Source organism: Equus asinus, unplaced genomic scaffold, assembly GCF_041296235.1.
Source record: "Equus asinus isolate D_3611 breed Donkey unplaced genomic scaffold, EquAss-T2T_v2 contig_803, whole genome shotgun sequence".
In the NCBI taxonomy this organism is placed as follows: Eukaryota; Metazoa; Chordata; class Mammalia; order Perissodactyla; family Equidae; genus Equus; species Equus asinus.
This window is the reverse complement of record NW_027225520.1, coordinates 72,891-90,506: the sequence shown is the minus strand read 5'-3', so window position 1 is coordinate 90,506 and position 17,616 is coordinate 72,891. Positions and strand designations below refer to the sequence as shown.

Sequence of the window (17,616 nt, the reverse complement as noted above, 5' to 3'; positions counted from 1 at the left end):
CCTAAGTGGCCCAGTGAGGGTCCACAGACCACAGGCGCTGGATTGCCTCTCCCGGCAGTGTCAGTGGCAGCCAATGCCTCTCCCATTACGCATTTTCATTTTGCATTTGCCACCAGAGAGAGCCCTGAGAGGAGCTACATCTGTTTTATCTCTTGGAGGACACTTCATTCCTGAGAAGTTTCCGTATTCTTGGCTACATTGGGTTCATAATCTAATCATTTTTATATTTGTGTATGTAGCATGCGCAGTATCCCCTCTCTAATGTTCAGTTCACTTGCAACACTGGAGGCGCTTACTATTATATTTCTATTTTAGTGCTGAAGATTCTGAGGTCAGAAGAGACTACATAACATCTACGAAGTTATCACGTTTACTAAGTGCTGAAGCCATGTTACCAGGTCAGACAAGCTTCCTTCAGAGCTGACCTTTTAACCTCTAATGACTTCTTGTAGAAAAGAGAAGAGTAAATGCAAGTGCTTTCTCAAGATCATTGATTGCAGGAGTTCTTTGAAGAGAAAACAAAAAGCAATGCCTTCGTGTTAGGAGAAAACCTTACAGTTCTCCTTTACGCAGTGTCTCATCTTAATTTTCACACGGAACACCTCACTTCACCAAATCTGTGTGGGTTTTCCCCACACCAAGCAATTCCGTGGACACCAGCTGGGCGTTCTACAGTTTAACCTAATTCTGACACTCTGTAGCTGGAGATAGCGTCAGATCCCACTGGTTGAGGGCTCAGTCCCATGACACTGCCCCCACTTCAGATGCCAATGGCAAGTGGTAGGTCCCCAGGTTACCCACATTTTCTGTCCAATTTAGCTACAAATCAGAGGTTACCACAACTTCCTCCTCAGGTTCGATTAATTTTCTAGAGCAGTTCACAGAACTCAGGGAAACATTTATATATGTTTACCAGTTTATTGAAGGATATGATGAACGATACAGATGAACAGCCTAATGAAGAGACACACAGGGTGAGGTTGGGGAGGGTCCCGAACATGAGAGCATTTGTCCCTGTGGAGTCGGGATGGATCACCCCCACTGTAGGCAGATGCGTTCACCAACCTGGAGGCACCCCAAAGCCCATAGTATTGGGATTTCATGGAGGCTCCCTCACATAAGCATGACCGATTATTAACTCCACTTCCAGCCCCTCCTCTCTCTCTGGAGAAGTTGGAGGAGAAAGGGGTGATGGAAATCCCAAGCTTCTAATCACAGCCTGGTCTTTCTGGTGTCCAGCCTGCATCCAAAAGCCACACAGGAGCCCACCCAGAGTTGCCTAGTTAGAACAAAAGAAGCTTCTATTGCTCTTGGCACTTAGGAATTTACCAGTGTTCCAGGAGCGCTGTCAGGAACTGTGGGCAGAGACCTATCTATATTTCCTATTAGCTCACAACGTTTTTTCCATTTCACATTACTGTCTCCAGATACTGACTGTAGATACAGCACATGTTTGCACCCTTCTCTGCTGTATTAAGCCTGGGTGGGCTTGACTGCTCCCAGAGGCCGCAGACGGGGAAGCGTCCGTAATCTGTAATGCCTGTTCATGAGTATCTGACTACAAATGCTATGCCCCTCAGGCATATGCAGACATGGATAAACTGCAGCCAGAGGCTCAAAATCCGGAAAGAAGGGGCTATTAGAAGCTGAATCCCTACATAGGATGGGGGGAAGAATTTTCACTCTAATCTTCTTGGTTCTTCTGGTTGTTCTAAGAGTTAAATTGACATAAGACAGAAAAAAGGAGAAAAAGAAAACAAAGTTTAATAACATGTATGCATGGGAGAAACCTAGGAAAACTGAGTAACTCACCAAAATGGCTGAAGCCACCACCTTAATTACCAACTCAAGCTGAAGACATAGGGGATGTTGGCGGTGGGGGTTTGGGACTTCCAGGGGCAATTCATGTGGAGATGGAAAAGCAAATGTTTGGTAAATAATTGTTTGCCGTACCTGGCACAGACTTTGGATACAGAGAGGACTGTGATCCACCGGGCCTTTCTAGGTTCCTCGCTGTCTGTCACACCTCGTTCATATCACACTGTAGTTTCCATGGTAAGAGTTCCCTCCTGGAACAGGCCTTCCATCTAGAATTCTTTTAGGCAGTTATGGGGAAGGTCAAAGTCTTTGGCTCTTAAAATTGATCAAGCCAAAGAGACACATCTTGGGGTAGCAAATTCTGCTCCACTACAGTAGTTAGATTCATGAGGAACTGGAGCAAATGGGAAATGTAAAGTTCTCCTCAAAGGAGGCCCACATTTTAGTTATCAGCATTATTATATATTTAAGTATGTATTGCATACATAGCACAACCGTTCAAAAGGCAAACTTTCCTTCCAAGTGCTCAGACACACAGTAGTTCACTTCAGAGAGAACAGAGCTTTAATTTTGGTGTGTATCCTTGCAGAGAAGTTACTTTCATATACAAATAGGCAGATGCTGAAAATACACACACCTACCTATATGCGTATATAAATATATAGGTCTATACTATGTTAATATGCAATCTCAAATACATATATGCATTTCTAAGTATTTATCTATTTCTTCACACACATGTGGTTCCAAATCAGTACATTAGACGTGTCGTCATTTCCCACAGCTTCAAGTTAGGTCACAGTATGTGTGGCTGCACCCTAGGCTAAATAACCCGTCTTCTAGTAACACGCGTTAAGGATTTCCCTGTATTCTTACAAGCAGCGCTCCAATTATTAAACCTGCATAAACTACAGTTTGCATCTATGTAGGCTTACACGTAAGTTAAATTTTCAAAAGTGTATTTTCTGTGTGCATTTTCACTTGTGATGAATTTTCACTTGAGTGTCTTTTCACTTGAAAAATTTCTCACGGTGACTGTACCATTTTGCGTTTTCACAGCAATGTGAGTGTCTGTTTCCCCAGCCCACAGTTCCTACTCTGATTCTCCATTCTTCTTGCGCTAATGCTCTACTTTCTCCTCACCTCAAATATCATTCAAAGAGACATTTTCCCTCTGTGTCAAGGCTCAGCGAGGATTCCACACTTGTCACTTTAGCCACATCTGTACTACAAACAGGAGAAGACTGCAATATTATTCTTTTTGTAGGTTCAGCAAAATAAAATCTCATTCACACACATATTTCTAAGATCACTTAGGGTATTTCAATCTCTGACAATGGATAAAAACTAGGCTGAGAACATGATCCAGTACCTCTATAAAGAGTTTAACTGTTTAAAAAAATGTTACATTTTGTGGACACTGAAAGCTCATGGAATAGGAGTAAACATGAGTTGGGAACTGTGAAATAATAAGAAATATATATATTGATGTCTTCCCCTGGTTCCTGACACAGAGCTCCTCAAACCCTTGTAAAAACCTAAGTGGTGAGAGCAGTAGGAGCATCTTTTGTCCCAACAGGTGACTCTGGTGGGCCCCCGGATGACTCCAGGATGGGAGCGGGTTACCAGAAAGACCAAGTCTTGACTAGAAGTTTGGAATTTTGAGCCCCATCCTTCATCCTCCAGAGAGGGAGAGGGGCTAGAAACGGAGTTAATAATTGATCATGCCCACGAGAGAAAGCCTCCAGAAAACCCCAACAGTACAGCGTCTGGGGAGTTTCTGGGTGAACACGTGGAGGTGCTGGGAGAGTAGCACGCCTGGAGAGTGCATGGATCTGTGCCGGTTCCCCATGCCTTGCCCTAGGCATCTCTTCCATTTCGTTGTTTCAGAGTTATATTCTTCTATGATAAACTGGTAATCTTAAAAGTAAAACATATCTCTGAGTTCTTTGAGCTGCTGTAGCAAATTAAATTGAACCCAAGGAGGAGGTTGTGGGAACGTCTGATCTATAGCCTGTCGGTCAGAAGTGTAAGTGACAACCGGGGCTTGGGATTGGAATCTGAGGTTGGGGGGGAACAGTCTGGTAGGACTGAACCCTCAACCTGTGGAATCTGATGCTGTCTCCAGGTAAACAGTGTCAGAATTTGGGTGAATTGAGTTGCATTGTAGGACAGCCAGCTGGTCCAGGGTCCTGGGTCCAGGAACCTCAAAGAGGAACAGAGAAGGAAGTGACATGAAATAGCTGTTCTTTAATAATTCTATTATAAGAATTAATAATATTATCTGAGGAAATGTGGAAATCACACAAGCCAGGAAAGGAGAGACAAATGGCCATAAGATGCTTGTACAATAAAAAGAAATGTGAAAATTTGTTTGTGTGCTATAGAATTTTGCGTGTGTGTGTGCATTTTAAAGTATTAAACTTAATATACAATTATAACCCAGTTTCAGCTATCAGTATCATAACAAAATAATTTCCCCATACAAAAAAATAAACACTTAAACATTTTAACAGCTACAAAATTATATTGAGCGTGTTTCATTACTTACTTAACCATCTCAATCTTTGGGAAATTTAGTTGTTTTCCATAATATGCGATTATAAATGATGCTGGTATTAATCATACTAAAACATTCTGTATATTTTTTATTTTCTTACGCTAGACGTATAAGAGAGCATGAACTGAGAAAAATTTTAATTGCTCCTAATTTATATTTCCACCAGCACTACATAAAGTTTCTTACCTCAACAGCGTTACCATAAGGGATTAGTATTTCTTTAAACAATAATTTTGGAAAGGGAGCCTTGGAATGCAATCACAAAGGTAGGCATTGTAGGACAGGAATTCTGAGTTTCCTTCCTATACAGATTTTAAGAACTCTGCCTAAAGCCAAAGAGAAGCCCGATCTTCTTTTCTTTATTTTTTTATTTTTCCCAAGGATTGGCACCTGGGCTAACAACTGTTGCCAATCTTTTTTTTTTCTGCTTTTATCTCCCCAAACCCCCCCTGTATAGTTGTATATCTTAGTTGCACGTCCTTCTAGTTGTGGGATGTGGGACACCGCCTCAATGTGGCCTGAGGAGCAGTGTCATGTCCGCGCCCAGGATCCGAACCCTGGGCCGCCACAGCGGAGTGCACGAACTTAACCATTCGGCCATGGAGCTGGTCCCTGGATCTTCTTTTATTTTATATGAATTTTATTTTCTTTTTTACCCCTTTTACAAAAGAAAGATCCAACATCAAGTGATGGAGCCATTGGCCTCCCCAAAGATGTTCACAGATCGCTGCATCCTTTGTCTCTCTTTTCTGGGAGGGGTACATATGATCAGGCTGTGTTAAACAACTTGATCACGAATATCATGTTGAGCTAGCTGATTTAATTACTCCTTCCCTGAGACTCCAGTGCCACAGGGACTGCTGGATTTGGAAAAAATGACCCAAGACCAAAAGGGGATATTGGGTAGGTTCCAGAACTTTTTAAAAATCTCTACTGCAGCAGAATGAATGACAACAGAGAGAAACTTTATTAAGCTGGATTTCAGGGTCTCTCAGCCTAGGCTTCCACTATAGGGATAACGTCCTGAGCAGAGAAATTTTTCTGTTAACCCTAGATCACTTAGAAGAACTATTACTTACTTTTGGAGTGTCAGAACTGACATGTTGAAATAGGACATTGGAAGAGGGAAGAGTTAACAGTGGATGTCTGTGGAGTGTGCTGAGGAAAACTTTGTCTTGCCATGTCTCCTTAATGGACACAAGAAGGTTCATACGTATAAGGGAACTCCATTTTCCTGTGAATATGTCCTTGCCTCATTGAAATACAGGAATTTTCTATAATTCAAAGGATGGAATGTATCTTCAAGAAAATTCTGAATGAGAATCAAAGCAAACAATGCTTTATTTTGATAAAAAACAACAATAATAACAAAAACACTGAAGCAGTTATGCAGGTGCCATATCCCTCTGGTGTGCTGGGTTCCCTGCCCTGGTCTGAAGAGGAGAGTCCTCGCTACGACCTCACACAGCATTCCCTTCTGTATGTCTATGACATCTTCCATGTGTTTACTCCTGGAACACAAGGAGAGATCTCCAACTCAGTGACACCACGCCAGTTGATGCACGCGGGCCATCTGGCCACTGAGGGCTCTGACAGTCTTCGTTGATGATCATGACCTCATGATGCATGGCACAGAACAATCTTCTCCACTTTGCCAAGTTTTAATATCCTCCACGATTACAGTGTTTAGCCAATGAGTTACATGCTTATACGTTACAGTAGCTGGGAGAGGTTTCCTTCCAACTTCTGGTATTGGAGGGAAAGAAAGGACAACTTTGGGAGTCAGTCAAACCATAGGAGACACACAAAGGCTGTTCACATTGTAGGAAATAATCAGATCTATTCTTTCTTTCAAAATAAGTCTGTTGAATGTTGAAGTCATTCTCTCCAATGTTTTGTCACTTGCAGAAATTCTTGTATGAATTCATTATAGGAGAAACTGAGTTTCTTCTGTCTTTCTTATTATAATTAGAAACAGTGAGATGAAGGTGCTTAATAGGATTACTCCAGGGCAAGAGGGGTCCCTCTCTGAAGGGTCCTGTAGATGTGGATTTCCTACATACAATAAGTAGAATGATGGGATTTCATCTTTAGTTTGAGAAGAGGTCTTTTCATTAAACATTGTTCTTGGAAACAAGAGGGCGAGATGTTGGCAGTAGCGGGGATAATGAAACTATTTTGAAATAAGCAGAACTTCAAACTGAGGAAACCTAGGGGATTGTTCCAGTGGCAATGAGGAAAGCGGGAACTGGAGAGACTATGCCACCAGGTTGGGGTAACAGGAACCTCACAGCTCCAATGGTGATCTGTCAGCATGAAGGAGGGTTAAGTGGTCTGAATCATCAGAATATGAAGAAAAGGACAAAAAGAAGACACCACAAGTCAACTCAGACCTAGGAAGAGACCCAGAGGTTTCACTTTGGGATCCTCCACGGTTAATAAACCTGTGTTCTTTCATAATTGTGAAAGGAGGCTCGCCTCCCCCAACAGTCACATTCAATTTCCATTATTAAGTTGACAAAATTAAGAATTTTCTTCTTTCTTCTCCAAAGCATACTGACAAATAAATACTAGATTTGCTGAGGCAGGATTCCTGTTTTGAGATCCACAGAAAAAAGAGCCTGAGTGAATTGTAGCTCTGTGAAAATAATCTTTGAAAATGTCCAGTTAAGCTTATTTTAAGTACTGAGGCAATCAGATTGTAACCTACGGACTCAGAGGTCAGTGTGAGCTGGTCATTGACGTGAAATACATTTACAAAGAACAGTTACACTTGTCCTGAAAACAGTGTTTGTGCTTTCACTTTTTTAGAATCTGAATTTGGAGAAGAACCTGATTGACCAAAATTATAACTTTAAGAACTTCATGAATAGAGAAATTTCTTTCTTTTCACCTTCCTTTCTTCTATTTCATTTTCATGGTGAAATATACAAACACAAAAATGGATACATAGTAGACAAGGAGAACTGATCGTTGGTTACCAGGGGAAAGGGGGGGTGGGGAGAGGGCCACAAAGGGTGAAGTGGTGTACCCACAACATGACCAACAATAATGTACAACTGAAATCTCACAAGGTTGTAAACTATCATAATCTTAACAAAAAAATGGATACATATAGATGGTTATTAAATAAACAACTGTGTGACATCAACCCAGGTCAAGAAATAGAGTACTACTACCACCAGTAGGTCTCCTGCATGCCCCCTACTGTTGCTAGACTCCACTTGCCCCCAGGATATCGAATATCCAAATTAGCATAATAACCCTCCCTTGTCTTTCTTTATACTCGTATCCTGTCTATTTCTATGCCAAAATCATAGTCTGATTTTTGCCTGTTTTTTTTCCCTTGTGTAATTAGGGTAACATATATATATACTGTTGCATCTGATTTCTTTCATTCAATATTAAGTATTTAAGATTCATACTCAGTGTTGCAAGTTAATCCTATTAATATACCATTTTGTTTATTCCTTCGATTGTTGATGGAGGTCTGGATTGTGTTCACTTTTGGCAGTTACAAATGATGCTTCTGAGATGATTCTTCTGTGTGTGTGTATATATATATATACACATATATATATATCTGGTTACCATTCACATGGATTTACTTATGGTATTAAGCAGGGATCATAGGGTAACCATATCTTCAGTTTTACTGGGGATATTGTCTTTTTTTCCTTCAAAGTCAACAAACCAATTGATAGTCCCACACTGTAATTCCCATATCTTCACATTCTTGCTGACACTTAATACTGTCCAGATTTTAATTTGAGGCTTCTGGTGGGTGTGTGGTGATGACTGTGGTGTAAATTTACTCAGCCTTTTCTTTTCTGTAATTCTGTCCCTGGTCAAGATTTGTGTGTGGGGGACAGGGTAGGAGGGAACCCGGGATTCCTACATCATCCTACGTGAAAATGTTTGTGGGGCACTGATATCAGTTATTTCTTTTACTTTACTTGGTATTTCAAGTGCACTGTCCAGTAGTGTGGCCAGGACACAGAGTCATTTCTCAAGGACCCCACGGAGTCTAAATATTAGACTCTAAATATTAGGTCTTCTTGTTTCCCTTTGAAATAGCTTCTTTTGTCCATCTGATAAAACAACCTCGAGTACTCTTTTTAAAAACAATAATTAAGATATAATTGACACATTATATTAGTTTCAGGTGTACAACATAGCGATTCAATATCTGTGTATATTGTGAAATGGTCACCACAATAAGTCTAGTTAACATCCACCACTATACATAATTACATATTGTTTTCTTCTGATGAGAAATTTTAAGATCTACTCAGCCACTTTCAAATATACAATATAGCGTTATTAACTATAGTTAATATAAATATAAATAGAGTCAACAAGTGCGTTACATCCCCAAGACATTTATTTATAGCTGGAAGTTTGTTATTCAACCCTCTTCATCCCTTTCACCCCCCATCCCGACCCCCCACCTCAATTACTCTTGAGGGAGCATAAAATCCTCATACTGACTAATCTGGGTACTTCCAAATTATTTGTCGGCTTCCACTCAGATCTTGCATTGAAAATCTCAAAGAGAGAGTTTAGATTTTCTTTCCTTCTCACTGCCTGACCTGACCAAAATGTCATGCATCGCTACTGGCCTATTGCTACATCCAGGAGAGTCACTTGAGGAATAGACAAAACTGGAAGAAAAAACACATCGATAATTTATCATTACATTGTCATCAAAAGCATGGAATTCACCAATGATGCCTAGGAAGAAATTGGGATCATTTATGGAATAGTGTAAAGAGAATGTAGGAGATGTCTCAGCTGAAGAGAAAGAAGCTACAAAAAACAATTATGAAAAAGATGGAGCAATAAAATGCATCAGGAGATTCAGGAGCATAAACAGAGTTAAGGGAAAAAAATGACCCATATTTTCTTAGTTACTCATTATGGAGAGCAGGATCAATTCCTAAAAGGTCAAGTAATTCTGATTCTGATGTATTTGATGATAATGTTTATTACTAATGGTAATTTGTATTTTCAACTATCATCATGTAATGCTGATAATTTGCATATATAATTTATATTTCTATAGTTATTGCTACTCTCCTCTTAGACTAGTGACCATTATTTTGAGCGACAAAAACACAGTGCCTTGAGATTATCTGTCTGTTCATTATATGAGTCAAGTTATTGAATTTTTGTCTTGCATCAATTTTTATTTCATTGATTGATTGTCATTTAGATGATTCGGATGTTCACACATAATTATCAAGTCAAATCTCAGTATTTATTTAGCATTTCTCTCTTCAGTTATGGTTGGAAAATCTGTCCCTAACTTAATATTACAAAAACATATGCAGGTGTATCTCCAGATCGCTTTTACATTTAATTATTCATTCCATTTTGACTATTATAGCTTAGCCTAGAGAATTAAGTAAATGTGTATTACTTCACTCCTACACACCATTTAAACGGATCAAGAGTTGCTTGCCCCTTATGCTGTCCCCAGGCTGCAGCCGCCTGAGGGGACTCGCCCGGGGCCCCGCCCTCAGAGCTCACACCCGCCGTGCGCTCTCGCCCCGGGGCCGCCCCGCCGATCCTCCCCCGCGGCTCTGCGCGCACAGGCCGGACGCTCGGAGCGGCGCCGGGCTGCCCTGCTCGTCCTCCTGGGCGCAGCGGCACCTCTGGACCGAGCACGCGCACCAGCGGCCTCCTCGCAGGCTCCGTGCCCGCGCACGCGCCCTCGCGTCGCGCTCCTGGCGGAGAGACCTGCGCTCGGGCCGGGCTCCGGGCGGTTCTCGCGCTGCCGTTCTCGCGGGACTTCCGCGCTTCGGCGGCCTTTCTGACAAGCCGCCGCGCCCAGGGATGTTCAGGTTGGAGCGACACTTCCCAGAGGGCAGCGGTCACGCCAGATCTTCGGCTTCCATTCCGTTTTCGCGCGCTTCTCCCTCTTTGCAGGGTGAGTGGAGCTCATTTGTGGATGTATTAGCACAGGATGCGGGAATCCTGTGAAGCGAGTCACTTCAGAGCCCGACGTGAACCAGGAGGGGTGACGGCGGAAGCGCTCACAGTGTGGCGGCCCGTAGTAGGGACACCAGTCCTCACGGGACTCTCGGGCCTGAACGGCAGAGGACGGTGTGTGTCTGTGGGGACAGACGGGCAGCGTGTGGCGGGGTGTGTGTGAGAGACGCGAGTGAGTGGTGGGATGCGCCTCCGTGCCGTGGGTGTGGCTGCGAGGCTGTGACAGGTGCGTGGCTGTGCTGGGGTGACGGGGATTTGGTTGCATGTCCTTTACCTGTGCAGGTGTGATGGCTGTGGCTCTGTGGCGTCACTGTCTGGTGGCTCTGGGCTGCCTGGCGCTTCCTCCTCTTCTCTCCTCACAGCCGCTTGGCTGCAAGAGGGAAGTAGGACATTGAGCCCTAAAGGAAGATTTCCAGCCAGGGGGCACCGAGGTTAGTTTGGGAAAGCCTGGGGAGTTCTCTACTTGGGAGCTCTGAGGGGCAGCTACTGTCTCAGAGCCTCGGGGTTCCCAGAGCTCGGACCCCAGGAACGTGCTGTAAACCTATACCCGTAGTCCAGGCTCTGTCGTCTTTTCCATCTGTTTATGTGTATGAGCAGGGCGGGTGTGGACCTGGAGAGTGTCGTGTAAGGGAGTCATTCTGTGCCCCAAGAAAAGCCTGGTGCCTCGTGACTTCCTCCTCAGTCCTGCCATACCCCAAAGAAGAACCTTGGGGAGGGGAAAGAATTGTTTTACACACAAAAGTCAACATTGAGGATGGTTGATTTTCTTTCATAAAATCATTGATTTTAAATTATTGATATAAGAAAAATTTAACAAAACTTAGCAATAATATCTGATTTTTAGTTGTCTTCCCAAAAACATGTCCAAATACTAAATGAAATAGAAGAAAATAAGGAATCATTTTATTTACCCACATGCCTTTTGTTGCTGCTTAAGGGCACTGTCAGTCTTACTAATGTTCTCACTTTATGAGACGCTTGATCACATCGGATTTTTTGAGCAGGTTATGATTCACAAATGTCTCTTTGTTTCTGCTCCATTTCGGTGGGAGGGAAATTTCTTCTTTTCTAGAAACTCTTGATTTATAAATTAAAAATGCAATCTCAAGTAAAAGTCCTGATTCCCCCCCTTTTTTTTTGTGAGCATTATCAGAGCAGGGCTGATAAGCACAATTTTATAGTAAAAAGGCAAATTGTTTCTTTTATAATACCCAGTTAGGGGACATGCAATGTTCTTCAATAAAAATAGCTAACATATTTATACAGGATTACAACATATTATTAAGTTTTTATGTAGATTATATTTCTCTAAGATATTCATGCTTAAGAAGTGATCTTCATGCTCCTGCCTCTACTGATGAAAAACCCAAGACACTAAAATGTCATGAACTCCAAGAGCAGTTACATTTAGAAAATCTGAGAACAGAATCTATGTCTTAAGTTTCAACTGGATACCTTTCCCCAGTTATGAGTGCGTACTTCACACTGGGACCAGTATCATCGTGATTAATAATCCTGTACATGCCATCACATAGCAGGACCAAATTAATTAACCTGTTCCCTGTTAGATTTTTGTGTTTCTGGTTTTGGTTGTCAAAAACTGCGTATTGAAGATACTCGTATCTCTTCTAGCCCAGTCTCTTCTAGCCAGTGTTTACGTATTCACTGACCAGATTATTCTCTCCTATGTGCTCAACTTAGTAATATTAAGAGCTATAATGGAGGAAGGAAGAAATTAAGTCCTATAAAGAAATGACTTGAGCTTCCCATGTCAGGACTGTAGTTGGATGAGAGATGGAGATCCCATTTGGCCAAGCAGGGAAAGACTGACATTCTCACAGACATGAGTTTTCTAGATACATGTGATAAAGCCCAGCAATGAACGGTCTCTGGAGGCTGAGATCCAATGCTCTGTGAGGTTTTTGGAATTGAATAGCAATATGAATTAGTGATTGTAATATATGGATCATGGTTCTTGGTAAGGAATTTCTGAATGATGAGTACAATGAATATTTTATTATTGACTAGGATGTGCTGAAATTGAATGACCTTGGTATAATTCTGCATCATCATACATCGAGTATTCTCTAAATCAGGAACCGCAAAAATGTTCAGTGAAGGATTGTTAATGGCCATAAAAGAGAATAAAAACATAAGCTGTTTAAGTTATCAGAGATGAAGAACAGAAAAGACCTTAGATATGTTGTCCAACCTAGTGTATAGAAACCTAGTCATCTGGAGATGATTACATCTGTTATAACTGTAAGTTTGAGTGCTATGCAGCCATTCAAAATATTTGTTAAAATAAGAAAACTATGTGGCATAGGATTTAACATAAAGAACTTGAGGATTGAAGACATCCCTTAGTTTATCAAACCCTCTTATTTTTCTGTCCCTTGTGACAATGTCTTTCTTTCATTTGGAGTGTTTAGCCCATTTACATTTAATGTAATCATTGATACAGTTAGATTAAGGTCACCCATTTTATTATTTTCTGTCTTTTCCATCTGGCTTTTGTTCCCATATTGCTCTATTTTGTCTTCTTGGGTTAATTAAGTATTTATTTAAAATTCCATGTTAATTTGCTTCTTTGCTATACTTTGTGATCATTTTTAGTGGTCACGGTCTGTATTATAATATATATTCTTAACTATTCAGAATCTACTTAGAGTTAATATTGAACTCTGCTCTTACTCGTCAAGTGTAAGAACCTTGCAATTTATAGCCCCATCTTCTATATTGCAGCTGTCATATATATTACATCTATCTTTATATAAAACTATAATACCATGTTTTTAATAACATCTGTATTGATATAGAACACAGCACATATTTAAAGTATACACTTGGATTCGTTTATTTAAAATTTTGATATAATAGACATATAACATTGAAGGAGATCTGGCCTAAGAACATGAATGTGCTTGCATACAGGACATTTCATGGAGCTGAGTTGCGGCTGAGCTGGCTTGCAAACAGGATGTTCTGCCCATTCCTCTTATGGCCCTTCCGGGGAGAACATTGCCTGCAAACAGGAGTGTTCTCAGATCCTGGAATTCAGCCTAGGGCTGGGAAACAAACACAGCATTGTAAGCACGTGAGCGTGCTTGCATAGAAGCATGTATGATGAGTCACCGCCTTTGGCTAGTTGCCGGCTTTGTCTAGGGGGATATAAATATAAACAGCCCGTGCCAGACGGGGCTTTTTTTCTTCCACTGTCGACACCGGTGTCCGTCTCTTTTTTGGGGCCCCAACTTTCTTCATTTCGTCAGCAACATCACATTATATTAGTTTCAGGTGTACAACATATTGATTCAATATTTGTATATATTGAGAACTGATCACACTAAGTCAACAGTATATTTACCTTTCGCCTGCCTATCCTTTGGATTATTTTCATCATAAGCTCACTTCTGCCTATAATGTACATCATACAATGCATCATTATTATTTTTGCTTTATGCATTTAGTCCTTTTTTAAAGAAATTTTAAAAATTCATTCTTCCACCACTTCCCCTCCAAAATTCTTACACCTGGCAGACACAAACTCAGGAGATCTCTGAGAGCTTTTTATCTATTAATTTAAACCAAGGGGTAAGAGAATTTGATTGGAATACAGCCACACCCATTCGTTTATATATTGTCGATGGCTGCTTTCCAGCTACAACAGCAGAGCTGAGTAACTACAAAAATATTTATTATCTGGCCCTTTATGAAAAAAACTGCTGATCCTCAGTTAACGGCAGTAGAGGAATTCCTGAATGAATGTCACTCAGGGGGATGCACTGCGGTGGTGCTCGAGGCTCTCTGCCTTGGGCTTCTTCCCTCCCCCTTGGCTTTCACTCACCAAGTGGACACAAAGTAGAGAGCAGCTTTGGTCTTCCTAAATATACGTTAGTGACAAGGTAGCTGGCATATTTAGGGGATTAAGAATTCCTTAATAACCAGACACCGAATAGCCAGACAGCTGAGGAGGACCGTGCAATAAAACCGCATATAACAATGAATAAAACCGCATATAACACTTGAGGCAGAGTATAACATGCTTGGCCATGGCATATTATTCTCTTGAAAAACTGCTCAGTTTTTCTTGTGAATATTTTATTCATAAGTTTTGTACAAATATTCAAAATTGGTATTAATATTGATTTCATACATTAATACTCAAAATTAAGAATTTAATAGTCTTAAATTTTTGTTATCGCCATTACATGTCCATTAAAAGTTAGAGGTGCAGGCCTGGTGGTTAAGCTTGCATGCTCCACTTTTGTGGCCCAGAATTCACAGGTTCAGATCCTGGGTATGGACCTATACACTGCTCATCACAGCATGCTGTGGTGAGCATCCCACATACAAAATAGAGGAAGATTGGCACAGGTATTCACTCAGCAACAAACTTCCTCAAGCAGAAAGAGGAAGATTGGCAACAGATGATAGCTCAGGGCCAATCTTCCTCACCAAAAAATAAAAAAAAAAAAACGTTCAACTTGATTGCAAACCCATATGGCTCTGTTTTTTCATTTCATTTCCTTTCTTGCGATTTTAATATTAGAGTGTTAACCACTTTCCCAAATTCATCTGACAGACTAGTGTTTCCATTTCTACTTTGTTTGAAGCCAACAGATTACCTGGGTACCTGCCCCAGCCCAATTCCTTTGAGCACTTCTCATCCTGGTAGTACCGCTGGGTCCCACATAAAAGGAGCATCTCTAAATGAGCCCCTCAGTGAAAATCAGGTATCATGTGTTCTTGGCCAATAGTATGCTGGAGCTCAGGGCCAGTCTACGAGAGTATAAAATGCCATGTGGCTACTTAGCCGTGTTTCGATACTTACCAGCAAACTTAACAATAGTGCAGATTCTTTAATGTGTGAAGGTTTTAAAGCAGGGTGAGAAATATCCACTAATGGTTTTATTTGTTTAATGTATCATGCCTAAAGTTATAATTTGTCAAATAATTGTCATTTCATTAAACTATCAACATCCCTCTAGATTTGCACTGTCAGATACAATAGCCACTAGCTACTTGTGGCTATTTAAATTTAATTGATTAAAATTAAATAAAATTAAAAATTGAATCCTTCACGGGTACTAGCCATAACAAAGTGTTCACTAGCCATGTGTATCGGACTTTACAGATAAAGAAGTTTTCTATCATCATAAAACTTTCTATCACATAGGAATATTCTGAATACCTACATTTTACATAAATAAAGAGAATTTTATGGATTTAACTAATTAAATACTGCCACACATTTAATCATTTGCAAAATTAATTGAGTACTGTAAAGCATATGGTTAAAATCATAAATCTTTGTCAGATATTTGAAAGCATCTTAATTCTTGTCTAGTAGAAACAATATGCAAAAATATTGTTTAAAAATAGTAAGTTGGAAAAATGTTGACTTACATTTTGTTATTACCATTTTTATGTTTATACTTACTCATATTCTCATTTCTTACCGTATTTCCCCTGTGATTATGATAACTGGATGATTTTAGATAATTCCTGCAGTTTCCATGTTTTTGCCTGACACACACACACAAAGTGTAATCACAAAAAGTGAATGTTTTGGATCTAGCTTATCAACCAAATATTTCTCAGTCAGGGCCTAGGTGTTGGTGACCTTGCGATGGAGGCCCCTAAATATCTTTCCTTTATTTCCTTCTTACAAATACGTGATTGAGATGGGTTAAGTTATAGTTTCAGACCCTTCCTCCCCTATGATAGAGTAACAAGGATAGCAGGCACTCTTTCACCTCAAACAACTTAAAAATATAAAAATATGTGTGAAATGACAGTGTTCAGACATTAGTCAACTGCTCAAGACTAAGATCCCTGACTGCATAAACAGTCAAGGTGAACCCTATTATTTCTCCAAACGTAATGAACCAATAGCCACAGTGGAAAAACTCCATAATATATGGAATATTGGGTAAAGTACGCAAAAGGAGACTGGCTTAATAGAGAGGAAAAATTAGACCTATGACATAAAAAAGCCCTTAACTTTTTAAAAGCTATTCTGGTCTTGCCTAACAAAGCTTCAAAATGCACCTTGAAAGGATCAAACACTTTCCAAGTTATACCACCTGCAAAGAAGCAGGAAAATGTGATACACAATCAGGAGAAAAATCAATATTCAAAACTGACTCAGATATAGAATTAGTAGACAGGTTATTAAAATAGTTATACCTATGTTTCATATGGTGACAAAGGTAGAGCAAAATATGAGCATGTTAAGAGAGTCATGGGAGATTTTTAAAAACCCAAATTAAACATATGGAAATGAAAACTACAATGCCTGAAATGTAAACTACATTGGGGAAATTAACAACTGATTAGGTACTGCAGAGGAAAGATTATTGAGGTTGAAGGTATACTAATCAAAAAGAAACAGAATGAAAAGACTGTAAACTTATCAGTGAGCTGTGAGACAACTTTAAGTGAACTAATATTGTCATTAAAGCTCCCAAAGAATGAAGAAAGAGGAGGGGACTGAAAAATTATTTGAAGAATATGGTAAACAATTTTCCAAAATTGATGAAAATTATAGACCTAAAATTAAAACTCAGTGAACTGTAATCATAGGAATGTAGAAATATAAACCAAGGCTGATCATAACCCATGATTTTGAAACAGTGATGAAGTAAAGAGGAAGTCAGCAGAGAAAGGAGACTCATTATATAAAGAACAAAAACAAGAATAAAATCAGATTTCTATTTGGAAACAAGAAGGTAGAAGGCAATTGAGCAAACTCCTTCTGCAGTGCTGAAAAGAAAAATATTTCCTTGAATTCTATGTAAAGTAAAATATTTTCGTAAAAAAGTAAAAATTAGTGTATGTCCAATTTTCTCACAGACATAAGAAATGAAAGAATTGATTTAACAGCATACCTGCACTATAAAAATGTTAAAGTCCCCCAGACAGATAGAAAATAAAATCAGATGAAAACTTAGATCTACACAAGACATGATAAAAATGTGTGTAAGTATATTTCTTTCTTATTTTTTAAATTAGTAAAAAGATAACTGAGTGGGACCCTCAGAATGGTGTAATGAGGAGCTTGGCAATTTTCCCCACAAAGCAACGATGAAACTGAATAACGTTATTAAAACAATTACTTTCACTCTGTGGAAATTGAGCAAACACATAAATGAATCAAGAAGCATTTATTCAAGCAAAACTACTGAACTCCAGGAAGGGACAATGGGAGTGTCCAGAGTTTTAGCCTAGGGATGCTCCCA

The 17,616-nt window shown here is 40.0% G+C and overlaps 1 protein-coding gene across 1 annotated transcript in view; it reads right to left on the bottom strand.

Moving 5' to 3' along the window:
* Nucleotides 1–10,751: 10,751 nt before the first annotated feature.
* Nucleotides 10,752–17,616, bottom strand: part of LOC139044335 (uncharacterized) — a 29,770-nt gene continuing 22,905 nt past the window's right edge. The window contains exon 4 of the mRNA XM_070503774.1: nucleotides 10,752–13,434. Coding sequence (XP_070359875.1) covers nucleotides 13,279–13,434 — 156 coding nt within the window. The 3' untranslated portion in view covers nucleotides 10,752–13,278. The remainder of the gene's footprint in view (nucleotides 13,435–17,616) is intronic.